At 38.5% G+C, this 13,459-nt stretch overlaps 1 protein-coding gene across 18 annotated transcripts in view; it reads left to right on the top strand.

Annotated features, from left to right (window-relative positions):
* ERC2 (ELKS/RAB6-interacting/CAST family member 2) overlaps positions 1 to 13,459 on the top strand; it is a 974,891-nt gene that overhangs the window by 330,203 nt on the left and 631,229 nt on the right. For all 18 annotated transcript variants that reach the window (XR_012431280.1, XR_012431279.1, XR_012431278.1 and 15 more), the window contains one exon: positions 7,296 to 7,463. Coding sequence is in view for 10 of the 18 variants with exons in the window: in XM_015446056.3 (XP_015301542.3) it covers positions 7,296 to 7,463 (168 nt within the window). In the remaining 8 variants the exon portion in view is untranslated. The remainder of the gene's footprint in view (positions 1 to 7,295; positions 7,464 to 13,459) is intronic.

Here is a 13,459-nt window from a genome sequence, read left to right as displayed (position 1 = left end):
CCTTACAGGATGGTTCAGATGGACTAAATAATATTAAAATGGAATAGTGTAGTTAAAGTACCTGGCTCAAAAAACCAGCTAATAATGATAAATATTATTATTGAAGAAGTATAACCAAATAATAATCATTACAATAAGTGTTATATTTAACTTGACTAATGGGAAAAATGGATTTCTAAGAAATACAAATAAAATGAATTCTTACATCATGCGGATACCTCTTTTACTGTTAAAAATTAGCTAGAAAGTACTAGTAAGGGTCAGTTTTTAATATTTTCTCCATTGAAAGAATGTTCTTATTGGATTGAACTATAACATTTATTGCTAATGTTTCCTATCATTAATTACTTACTTTTCTTAATTCCCCTACTTGGTTTTTTTGTTTGTTTGTTTGTTTTGAGACAGGGTCTCACTCTGTCACCCAGGCTGGGGTGCAGTGGTATGATCTTGGCTCACTGCAGCCTCCGCCTGCCAGGTTCAAGCAATTCTCTCACCCCAGCCTCCTGAGTAGCTGGGATTATAGGTGCGCACAACCACACCAGCTATTTTTTGTGTTTTTTTGGTAGAGATGGGGTTTCACCATGTTGGTCAGGCTGGTCTCAAACTCCTGATCTCAAGTGATCTGCTGCCTGCCTCAGCCTCTCAAAGTGCTGGGATTACAGATGTGAGCCACCACACCCAGCCCAATTCTCCTACTTTGAGTGATGAGTGTAATTCCTCATTTAAGCCTGGGAATACTGCTTGCATTACTTATTAAAATGAATAAATCATGTAGATTGGAGGGAAAGAAAGTATTTTAAATAGGCACGTGGAAGAGTGTGCAATTCCATCGTGATCCAGAGCAGGTAGTTGGAACTGGTAGGGTTTCTTGAAAGCTCTGTGATTAAATTAAGTATCAGTGAATGCCTGAATTGCTTTTACAAATATGACATCATAGAAAAAACATGATATAACATTTTTGGAAAGGTAGAAGGTGGGTTGCAAAACTCAACTTGTACAAAGGCAGGAATACAAAACATAGTCAGCCAGGGTAGAAATCCTGGCATCTTGCAAGTCCTTTGGCATGAACATTGTCTCTGAGAACTGAGCCTCTGGGAGATCTCAGATGTGTAACTCTCATCTGTTGGAAACTCCAGTTCCTACCCCAACACTGAAGGGTTAGAGGAATCAAACTGTGAGAGATGAATCTCAGAGGCCATGGAAAGCATGAATTACTTTCAGGAGCTCCATTAAGCCTCGGAGAATGGAACATACCAAATACATAATTGTTTTTCTGGTAGGGAAAGAATAATGGCATTTCCTTTCTGTACAAGGCTTCGTTCCTAGTCTAACACGTTTTTCATCTACTCATTCCAGTATTTCTATATTAGCTACTCCCTCTGTTTCCAGTGTTTGCCAGAGATGCCGATCTGCTGTGTTAGATCTCCTCCTTTATTCTGAATTTGTAACACATTTTCTTATAAACTTCTGATAGATTACAAACCTCCTAACCCAAACTGCATGATAGTAAGCATATCACTTTCTAGACATGAGGGCCATATCTGCAGTGAAAAAGAAGCTGTTTTCCTTGGCAGAGTGTTTTTTTTCAGGGTGTAGTTTGTGTCATAGACGTAAGTGGGGGAAGAATTTTCAGACAGGATGAAGTGTGCCTGATGTCCACATGGACTTCATATAAAGCATGTGATGTAATTCCGATTGGCTTTTCTTCTGGCCATCACAGAGACAGACCTTTCTTGGCCTCAGTCCTCATGTATGTTCGATTGCATCACTTTCCATTTTTATGGAATTTATGGCTGTAAAAGAAGCAAAAGGCATATTTTTATGGGAGAATATGATTTTTTTTTTTACCTTGTGACTATGTTCCCTTTAGAAAAGCTTTTTTCTGTTATTGTCTGCATAAATATTTATTTAAAATTTACCTTATGGCAGCAATATCTGAAAGCTATTTAGAGCCACTGCCTATTTAATATTTATAGACTTAAATAGTTTCATCATTATCAATCTATTTTTATTGACTAAAGGAGGTATATGTAGAACCTGCCATGCCCTTCTTCCTGACTAAACCCCATTCTCTATATCCAGTTGATTTCCTTTTCATTTCCCTCTCAATACCCCAACCCCCACACTAGCTTTCTACTGTGGGATTTGTGGAAGTTAGCACAAATCAGTTTTTTCACTGTAAATATCATCTTTGCTTAGGTGTGTCGAGTTGAAAGTTTTTGAGCGTTAATTTCAGATGAATCAGTTTCATATGTGGAATCGACTATAAACTGTGCTGTCAGCTACAACTGGACATGATTTGGGGCCATACCCCCCTGAGAAGAGTGCTGATCATAACAGATTTTAATATCTTTTATCATTTTAGGTAATCCTAATTCTGATTTTCCCTGTTTTTATTTATACTATATTCTTGTTATGTATGAGAGAGAACTTCTTACTTTTGTTCCACATAAAAATGACCACACACTCATGATTCATTAAATTATAGAGAAATAATGTATTTCAGATACTGCACCTATCTGAGCAGTGCTCACTTGCTCACATATACCTGGGGCACATTGATAAACAGTCATGATTTTTTCCCAGTGAATATTTAAGCATACTTAGGATCCTTCTCAAGACTGCTTTTTGTTTAGCCACTACTAATCCTTTAGATTTGGCTAGCAGGATGAAGCTTGTTTGTTCCCTGACATAGTCTGACTTCTTGCAAATGGGATTTCCATTCATATTAACCTTTCTACTAAGTTGTGCAACCTGAACCCTTCTGAACATGGGAGTCTCACTCCTGTTCATGCTCAGCTGATATTGTCAGTAGCTTGTTATGGTTTATGTCAGTTTTCTTGCTGAAAACAACAAAAATTGTTGAATGAAGTATATTTTTAAACGTATATTTTAAAATGTACTTATGAGCTCTTGAGTAAGAAAGAACCTCAAGGGTCAAAGCTAAGCCATAGCAGGAAGCTTGTGTGATAAGTAGAGCATGGGTTATGTATTAGTCTGTTCTCATGCTTCTAATAAAGACATATATACCCAAGACTGGCTAATTTATAAAGGAAAGAGGTTTAATGAACTCACAGTTCCACATGGCTGGGGAGGCCTCACAATCATGGCAGAAGGGGAATGAAGAGCAAAGTCATGTCTTACATGGCAGCAGGCAAGAGAGCATATGCAGGGGAACTGCCCTTTATAAAACCATCAGATCTCATGAGACTTATTCACTGTCATGAGAACAGCATGGGAAAGACTGACCCTGCCCCCATGATTCAATTACCTCCCACTGGGTACCTCCCAGGACATGTGGGAATTATGGGAGCTACAATTCAAGATGAGATTTGGGTGGGGACACAGCCAAACCATATCAGGTTATTTATCCTTGTGGGCAATTTTCAGATAGATGAACTTGGGCTCTGGTTTTCATAGCCACAAGGACATTGAAGAAAAGAGACAGAAGTCTGGGCCTACTCAAGATGAGGGATAGTAGGAACCTTATTACCACCACCACATGAAGCTGGGATCTCAGATGGCTATACTGCTAGTGCAGAGGCAAACTAAAAATAACCTTACCATATTTCCCCTCCTCACACTTAGACTAGGGGACTCCAGGGAAAATTTTCTGTTTTAAAACTTTAAGCCAAGTAAAAGATGAAAAAATTTGTTCTCAGAATCCATAACCACAGCTGGCTCTTACATGAGTGTGCTGTGCAAGATGATCTAAAAACTTCAGGTAGAGAATGTAGCTTAAAGCAGCTACATTCTTGGTTGGTAGTGTACTCAGGTATTGGCAGAGGCAAATTCTCTAAAGGACCAAATAGGCCTTAAAGTATTTTTCCAGATAAAGTTCCAAAAAAAAACTAGTACACAGTACCAAAAAAGGAGAAAAATCACAAAATCTTCAGGAAAACAGGCCACTATAAGTGATAGTCAGTAGAAAGAATAAACAGCAGAATCAGAAAGCAAATACTTCAAAAGTTGGAATTATAAGAAAAAGACTATGAAATATTAACGTGTGTTTCATATGTTTAAATAAATAAGAGATTGAAAATATAAATAAAGAGCAAGAGACTATAAGAAACCAAGCAAACTTAAAGATAACCAAATCAAGCCTTATAGTCTGAAGGATTATCTTAGGAATGAAACAAGGCTGAAAATTAGTATGATAAGCATCCAACTTAAAAAGGTAGGAAAATAGAATAAGCCCAAAGAAAGTAGAAGGAAGGAAACATTTAAAAGCAGCAGACATGAATGAAACAGAAAATAAAAGTGTAATTGCAGAGTCAATATAGCCAAAATTGGTTCCTTGATTAGAATACTTTACTTGACATGTGTCTACTGAGATTCATCAGGAAGAAGAGTGGCTAAAGCTAAAATAAAACTTAAAAAAAGAGAGGTTAATAACGTAGAATATTAGAAATGAAAAGGAAGACATAATCATAAATACTATTGATACAAAGATAAGTGGGTTTTATAAACATTTCCTGCAAATAAGTGTGAAAATGTAGATGAAACAAAAAATTCTTTGGGGAAAAAAATGTATCAACACTGACTCAACTAATTAGAAACATGAATATTCCTATAGCCATTAAAAGTGGATTAGTAAGTAATGTTCTTTGGAAAAAGAAAATAGCAGCTCTGAATGGTTTTGCTGGTGGTTTCTAATGAACATTAGTGTAAAAAAACCTCCAATTTCACAGAAACCATTTCCAAACACATTAAAAGAAGGAACACTTCCTACTTCATTTGGAGGGCTATATTGGTATTAAAACCTGATAAGGACAGCGTAGGATAGGAAAATTATAAACCAATCTCAGTCATAAACAGAAATAAAAGATCCTTACAAAATATTAGTAAGCTGAATACAGTAACATATGAAAAATATATAATGACTGAGTGGAGTTTTTCATAGTAATGCCAGGGGAGATTAAGGTTAAAAATTTCATTAATGTGATTCATTACAATAACATATGAAAGTTGAAAAATGGTGATAAACCATAAGATACAGAAAAAAAGTTTGGTGATGTTAAACATTCACTAATGATTAAAGAATACTTTTGGCATAGTTGTAATAATGCGAAGCCTAATAAAATGTCTATAAAAAACCAATGCAGACACAAAATGTAATGACGAAACGTTGACATTCTTCCCTTTGAAGCCTGAAACAAGACAAAGAGGCCGCCATGACCAACAGGCCTCTGTCTTTCTGCATGGCCTGTCCGTGTGTCTGGTGTGGTCTTCCTCACACCATGGTGGTCACAGGGTGGTTGAGCTTCCAGACCATGGTGGCTGGCTTCCAGTGGGTAGAAGCAGAAGCTGCCAGACCCTCTGTAGGCTAGGGCTAGAACAGGTGTACTGATTATTTTGCTGCATTTGGTTGGCAGAAGGGTCACAGTCCAGCCCAGGTTCAAGAAGAGGGTAAACAAACTTCAGCTCTAGTTGTGAGGAGCAACATTTGTGTACAAGTAGGAAGGAATGAAGGAATTGGTAGAAAGTCTCTGCAGATCATCTACCTGCACAACACATATCAAATTGGCAAAAGTGTAAAAGACCCGTGACATAAGTTATTGGTAAAGAGATGGAGTGATTGGCATACTTGCAAGGTGCTTGTGATCATGTAAATTAATAGAACTGTTTTGGAAAACTTTTTTTTGTTTTTGTTTTTTTGTTCCTCCTATCACCCAGGCTGGAGTGTGGTGGCGCGATCTCGGCTTACTGCAACTTCTGCCTCCTGGGTTCAAGTGATTCTCCTGCCTCAGCCTCCCAAGTAGCTGGGAACACAGGTGCCCGCCACCATGCCCAGCTAATTTTTGTATTTTTAGTGGAGATGGGGTTTCACCATATTGGTCAGGCTGGTCTCGAACTCCTGACCTTGTGATCTGCCCGCCTTGGCCTCCCAAAGTGCTGGGATTACAGGTGTGAGCCATACATTTTTGTTTTATCTAGTGAAATTGAAGATGAATATGCTATGTGGTTTAGCAATTTAAATCTTAGGCATTTGAAAATATTACTGCTATGTGAACTAGGTTATATGTATAAGAATATTCAGAATAGCACTGTTTATAGTAGCAAAAAGCTAAGAACAAACCCAAATTTCTATCAACAGCAGAGTGGGCAAATTGTGGTGAAGTCTTACAATGGAATACTCTACTTCGGTGAAAATGAATGAACTCTATGTACAACGTTATGATTTAATCTCCAGGACATAAGATTGAGTAGGAAAAAAAGCAAAGTAGAAAAAAAAAATTATGCCGGGCGCGGTGGCTCACGCCTGTAATCCCAGCACTTTGGGAGGCCGAGGCGGGCGGATCACAAGGTCAGGAGATCGAGACCACAGTGAAACCCCGTTTCTACTAAAAATACAAAAAATTAGCCGGGCACGGTGGCGGGCGCCTGTAGTCCCAGCTACTCAGGAGGCTGAGGCAGGAGAATGGCGTGAACCCGGGAGGCGGAGCTTGCAGTGAGCCGAGATTGCGCCACTGCACTCCAGCCTGGGCGACAGAGCGAGACTCTGTCTCAAAAAAAAAAAAAGAAAAAGAAAAAGAAAAAAAAATTGTAGCCCAAATAAAGTTTTAAAACATGCAAAACCAAATAGTATATATTTATGGATGCAAAAATATATGATCAACCTAAAAGATAAGCAAAGAAATAATAAGCACAAAATTTGGGGTGGTAATTATTTCCAAATGGGGAGAGGAGATAGAAATGGGATGGGACATGGGTAATTCTAGTGATCTTTTTTGGTGAATTGAATGATGGATTTTTTTTGGTCATTTTTCCTTATACCTTATGTATATTTTATGTTCTTTTGTATCTTCTCAATATTTAATGTAAGCAAAAAGAAGATCCCCAATGCTTACTTGTTTTTTAGGATTCTTTTGCCAAATCTTGCCCTTGAATGATTATTTGCACTGTGGAGTTATGCCTTGGTTTAATTACCCATGTTAGATCCCTGTTGACTCTCCTCAGGACCACGGTGGTAACAGACTTGGTGGTTTCATAGATGAGTAGGTTTGACTGGGAAGGCTTCATTCCATTGTGAAATTTGGTCCACAGTGGGATGGAGGGCAGTCTGCTGACCTTTCCATTCCTATTCCCTATACTCTCAGTGACCTTCACAGATATTCCTCCAGAACCCAAAGACTGTGTGATTCCTAAGGCCATCTTTTTTAAGCAAATTCATGGCCTGCCTTGTTGAATTATTGATCACTGGCTGCTGAAATGGAAAGAAATCAGTAGTTGTCCAGTGTAAAGGGTAGGGGCAGCAATTTCTAATTTCTTGCAATTTTGTTGTTGTTTTGCAGATTGATCAGCTGAAGCAGGAACTTTCAAAGAAAGAGTCAGAACTTCTTGCCTTACAAACAAAGCTTGAAACCCTTAGCAATCAAAATTCAGATTGCAAGCAACACATTGAAGTGCTCAAAGAGTCGCTTACTGCCAAAGAACAGAGGGCTGCCATCCTTCAGACTGAGGTAAGGCACTGTCTCAGGATTCTAGACAGCAGAGACATGGAATTGATAGAAAATGCCCTACCTGACCAACTTTCCTCAGAAGACCCTTTATCCAAACCCTTGGGGCCAGATGTATTTTGAAATTCATATTTGTTGGGCTTTCAGAAAGATGAGATGCATTGTATAGATTGTGTAACACTGCAAGTGAAGTTGTAGCAACACCCCATAAGCAAACACATGAATATTTTTGCATTAAAAAAAAGTCTTACACTAAGTAGGATAAATAAAGACTGTATAATTAGACTCTTGTCAGTTTGCGTCAAAGGTGTTTGGTTCACACTTGAAATTTCTTTTTTTCATACTTCGGAGCATTTTAGATTTGGTAACTACAGTTAAGGGCTTGGATCTAGAATGATTGCATTTTATCAAAAATCATAAAATAACTGGAATGTCGTCTGTCTTGCTTTGCTGTGCACCATCTGTATGGGTTCCCCTTCTGGCACCCATGTTTCCAAAGAGTTCTTATTTACTAAGGAGTATCTTTCAATTTCTTTTACCCATTGAAGAAAGTCGATATTTTGTGAGTTTCTCAAAGGAAATATTGGTTTGTTATCTCTTATTCATGTTTAGAAGAACAACAAAAATATATTACTATCCTATTTCCTTGCTTTTTCCTCCTTGGATTACATCTTTGGGTCTGCTAAGAAATGCAAAACACAAGCTAGTTATTGTGTGAATAACATAGTTATTAGATGCAGCAGGCAATAGGGACAAATGTGGTGAATCTTAATTTTGTGTTGAGGCGCTGTGCTGTGTGCATTACTTTAGAAGGCATTCTAATCAACATGCATGCTCTCTCTTGGGCTCTTTTAGCTGTGTCTTTGCATGTATGTATTTTAGCATCTGTGGGGAGGTTTGGATTGGCCTTAGGAGTTAATGGGACTGTTGAGTAGGTCTGTGCTCTCAGTCAAGGTGCAGGACAGTGTCTAGAGGAGGAAGAAAATACTTTCTGGATTGGATAGGTCTTAGCATGAACCTGACTCAGCCCCTATACTTTTGATCATTGACTGATAGGCAGCTACCTGATTACTTCAAAACAATCACCTTGGCCTCCGTGATGTAGATATTTCACATTTAAGAAATACCATTTTCAGTTGTGTGCAGTTCCACTGTGAATGCAAAGGTATGGGTATTTTATTTTTTAAGGCAAACATATAATCTATGCTATAAATTGGAAGTTGGCTTCTATCTCCTTTGTGGAGGCAGCAGTGAATAGTATCTAGAGTTGTGTTAAGATGGTAGCCACATGTGGCTATTTAAACTAAAATTAATTAAAATCTAGTGAAATTTAAAATGTAGTTCTGTAGTCACATTAGCCGCATATCAAGTACAACAGTTACATGTGGCTAGTGGCTACTGTATTAGACAGCACAGCTAGAGAACATTTCTACCATCTAGTACTTGTCTCAAATGGGGGTCAACCAAAACTATGGCTTGTGGGCCAGATCTGGCCCTGTGCCTGCTTTTGTAAGTAAAGTATTATTGGAACACAGCCATACCCATTCATTTACATGTTGTCTTTGGCTGTTTTTGTGCTACAACAGCAGAGTTGAGTAGTTGCAATAGATATTGTATGGCCCACAAAGCTGAAAATATTTACTGTCTGGCTTTTTACAGAAAGTTTGCCAATTTCTGGCATTGTGATTTTGTGGGAAGAGGATTGAGTGGGCATTGGAATGCCCAACTAGTCTTCTGTCTGGCTGTGGTACCCTAAATGGAGAAAGATAGTTTGCTGACAGCTGTTCTAGAGCACTATTTTTCTTCACTGTATTATTCAAAAAGCAACTGCTTGTACCCATGTTTTGTCAATAATACCAGCATTACTGATAAAATTAGTGTAATTGTGTTGCTGTGTGTTGTTGGGTAGGAGAAAATTTGAGAAGCAAGGCAGTCTGCTTGCCCAAACCAGCAGTCAGGTTTCTTGATGGTTCCTCTCCAGAGTAAACGAATGAGGAGCCAGGTCAGAAAGGCTTTTCCTCTACTATCTTATACTGATGGAGGCTTTATTCCTTGGCCTCTTTCCTTTCTCATTCCCCTCCTTGTATTTTAACTTCTCTCAAATTAATGTATTCCAAATTAGACCTATACATATTTCATGAAAAAGACAGTGGTGACATTATGTGGATAGCTTCCGTCCCACATTCAATAATTAAAATGACCAAATAAAGAGATGGTGCTTTGAAGTAGAAAAAAATTATTCTCCATGTGCAGAGAAAGTGAGATGATTTTCTAAGTCTTCTGCTTTGAAGTTGGGAGTATGAGATTACTGATTTTATCAGCTGGTAATGGCTGAGGAATTTTCTTTTGCCTTTTTTTTTTTCTTATAAGATCTCTTTGTATATGTCAACAGAGGAGAAACTTACCTAATATGTCTGTCTCTTAGGGGGAGCAATTTAGGTTGAAATTGCTCTCATTGTTGGATTATGAGCAGAAGATTTTTTGGCAGCAGGGTAGAATACTTTAAAGTGATTTCCCCACTCTTTGGGATAGCAGAGGTAAATAAGAGTCTTTCTGCCTACTGTGTGGTGCGTTAGTGGGTGAGTACTCAGAAGATGAGATATGTTGTATTTCCTTATGCCCTACAATGAAATATCTGAGTTTAAATTCCTATGAAATAATCTGCACACCAAACCTGTGAAAAACAATTTACCTATATAACAAACCTGCACATGTACCCGTGAACCGAAAATAAAAGGTTAAAAAAAAAAAAAAAAAAGGCCGGGCGCGGTGGCTCAAGCCTGTAATCCCAGCACTTTGGGAGGCCGAGATGGGCGAATCACGAGGTCAGGAGATCGAGACCATCCTGGCTAACATGGTGAAACCCCGTCTCTACTAAAAAATACAAAAAACTAGCCGGGCGAGGTGGCGGGCACCTGTAGTCCCAGCTACTCGGGAGGCTGAGGCAGGAGAATGGCGTAAACCCGGGAGGCGGAGCTTGCAGTGAGCTGAGATTCGGCCACTGCACTCCAGCCTGGACTACACAGCCAGACTCCGTCTCAAAAAAAAAAAAAAAAAAAAAAAAGATATGATGCTCATCCTCAAAGGAGGTTACATGTGATAGCTCCCTGCAATTTGATTCCTGAGTCATTGCTGAAAGCTCTCACCGAAACAGAAGGGGGCTGGCTCTCTTTAGAGTGGGAAGACTCCTGCTATATCTGTGCCATCAACTGGCTTTGGCTGCTCTTTTAGCATAGTATAAATGACAGATATCATGGCTTAACGGTTCATCTCTGTAAGGAAGGTTTTGCTACCAGGGAATTTGCATTTGGGAGTTGGTAGGATGAAGGGTGGGGTGAGGGGTAGGAGGCAAGTTGTCTTGGTTTGCGGCTATGTGGCTTGGCTCTTTGGTTGGTTTGTTTGAACTTGTACAAATGCCCAGACACTCTGACATGTGTGCAATAAATCAATAGAATAATAATTACATACACAGAGAGATACACCACATAGCTCTTAACATAACATTTTACTTTTTAAAATAGCTTCAAAGAACTCTAAGGCCAAGTTTCTTATTTTGCTACTGCCCTTGATGTTTCCTTCATACCAACTAACCCCATCCACCAACACATGAATTCCACGGCAGTAGAGAAAATAATGAATTGGAGTTTTCTAGCACCTTGATTTTTCTGGATTTCAGTGAATAATTAATAACATATCCATAAACTGGGAAGAATTAAGGCCTAACATTTATTCTGTGATCTAAGGTAAAATGTCGAACAAAATACAGCATTTAGAAGTGGGAGTTGTGTGGCTATACCTCAGTCTCCCTATTCAATAACTGTGTGGCGTGGACAAGACTTGAACTTCTCTGAGCCTTCATGTCACAGTCTATGAAATGACAGTCATTGTATCAGCCTGATACATATATGTGAAAAGTGCTTTGATTATAGTCAAGGGTTACAGCTATAAATTATTGTATCACCATTGCTGTTTTATTATCATTACTAATATTATGTTTGTCAGAGATATTTGGGCAGGTCACACCTGAATACTCTTGTCATCAGCTTTGTAGGTCTCTTTTGAATTTTTGGTATGTGCATTTATAGACCTTGGACTTTTATATTTCAATTGAGTCACTTTGTTATGTCTTAGAATGATATGGAGAAATAAAGATACTATGAAAGTGACCATCTCTTTTGTGCTATCTCCAAATTAAGATTTTTATTTCTGGCTGGGTGTGGTGGGTCACACCTGTAATCCCAGCACTTTGAGAGGCTGAGGCAGGGAGATCACTTAGGGTCAGGAGTTTGAGACCAGCGTGACCAACATAGTGAAACCCCATCTGTACAAATAATACAAAAATTAGCCGGATGTGGTGGTACATGCCTGTAGTCCCAGCTACTTGGGAGGCTGAGGCACAAGAATCACTTGAACCTGGGAGGCGGAGGTTGCAATGAGCATGAGCTGAGATCATGCCACTGTACTCCAACCTGGCTGACAGAGCAAGACTCCATCTCAAAAAAAAAAAAAAAAAAAAAAAAAGAAAGAACGAGAGAGAGATATATATTTATTCCTGATTTCTGGCAAGTATACTTTTCTCCAACTCAGTGTGATTTGTAAACTGCCAGGCAACATTTTTGCATGTGCTTCCCAAGATAGGTTATATGACAGTGGTACATAATACTAATTTCTGTCCCAAATAAGCCAGAGAAGGATTCTATAGTACTTGTCTAAGAGTAAACACTTGAGAAGCCATTAATTAACAAAGAATGCAGGGGTTTTGTGTTTATGCAGACAAGGGCAACGGAGTGGCAGCTATGAAGCAAGGGTTCGTAACTTCTAAAAAATACAATCAACACAGAAGAGAATCTCATGCAATTAAACCCCCCCACCAAAAAAGAAAAACATCCACATGGGCACATACATACTAATACTCACATGTAGTAGTGTATATAATTTCAGGTGGTTTATAGATGCTCTAGAGCATTTCCAAGAACTTCACATCAATAACCTTTGCTCTCTGGGCTTCATGCATTTTTTCATTTAACACATACTTTTTGAATGCTTACTATGTGCCAGATATGGTTTCTGCTGTCACTGAGCAAACATTCTTTTAGGCATGTGGATATATGTTAGAGAACTGATTTATGGTACCATAAACTCCCAGTGATTTCATTATCATTGGTTACTAATAATTCCACAGAGAATCTTGATCTTTCTTTTGTTGTTTAAAAGCAGATAAGGAAGAAAAGAAGACACAAAGAAATAGATGTTTCGCTCCTTTGAAGACTAAAATATGCAACTGTTCAAGGTGCCTATTTGTATCTCTTATAATTGAAGGCTAATATTGCTAAGGTGGTTACCCTAATAATATTAAGACTATCTTTTGATTAAAGCTGATCCTCTTTGAGGTCACTCTCAAGCAACTTGGTTCTCCTCCTTGAGAAAAGAGATGATATTTATGGAGTTGCAGGCGTTCTGCTAGCTTCATTATTTTAGGAGTTCCTGCATAGACTTGGAAATGCTTTAGTTGGTGGTACATCACGTAGACCCTTCCCACAATGTGTCTAAATCAGTGAGGTGTCATTTGATAATATTTGATAATATTGATAATACTGGGCATCTATGCTGTGCAAGGTGCTGGACAAGGTGGAGACCCATAATTTCAAGAGCTGATAGTCTTAGCCTTTTAAATGTAATTTTATTACTGAGTGTCTTACGGCTGCTATACTGAGTTCCAGGAGACGCAGCTGAGTGTTTTCCACGTGATATTTTAAAACTGACTCACCACTTGTGAAGTTGGTATTGTTGCCCCTATTTTTAAGATGATGAAATAGAAGCTCAGAGGATGTATAACTTGCTCAGAGTCATAAATGGTAAATGACAATGCCTGGGTTCCCAAGCTCCAAATGCCTTTAACCAGGAATCTAGTGATTTCCATGAGAGTCCCAGTGGACTGAGGGCTTTCTTCATGTCAGGAAGATGACTTGTCTCTTTTAATCTTTGTTTTATTTATTTAT

This window comes from Macaca fascicularis, chromosome 2 (assembly GCF_037993035.2).
Source record: "Macaca fascicularis isolate 582-1 chromosome 2, T2T-MFA8v1.1".
In the NCBI taxonomy this organism is placed as follows: Eukaryota; Metazoa; Chordata; class Mammalia; order Primates; family Cercopithecidae; genus Macaca; species Macaca fascicularis.
The sequence above is the reverse complement of the archived record's forward strand: the minus strand, read 5'-3'. Positions and strand labels throughout refer to the sequence as shown.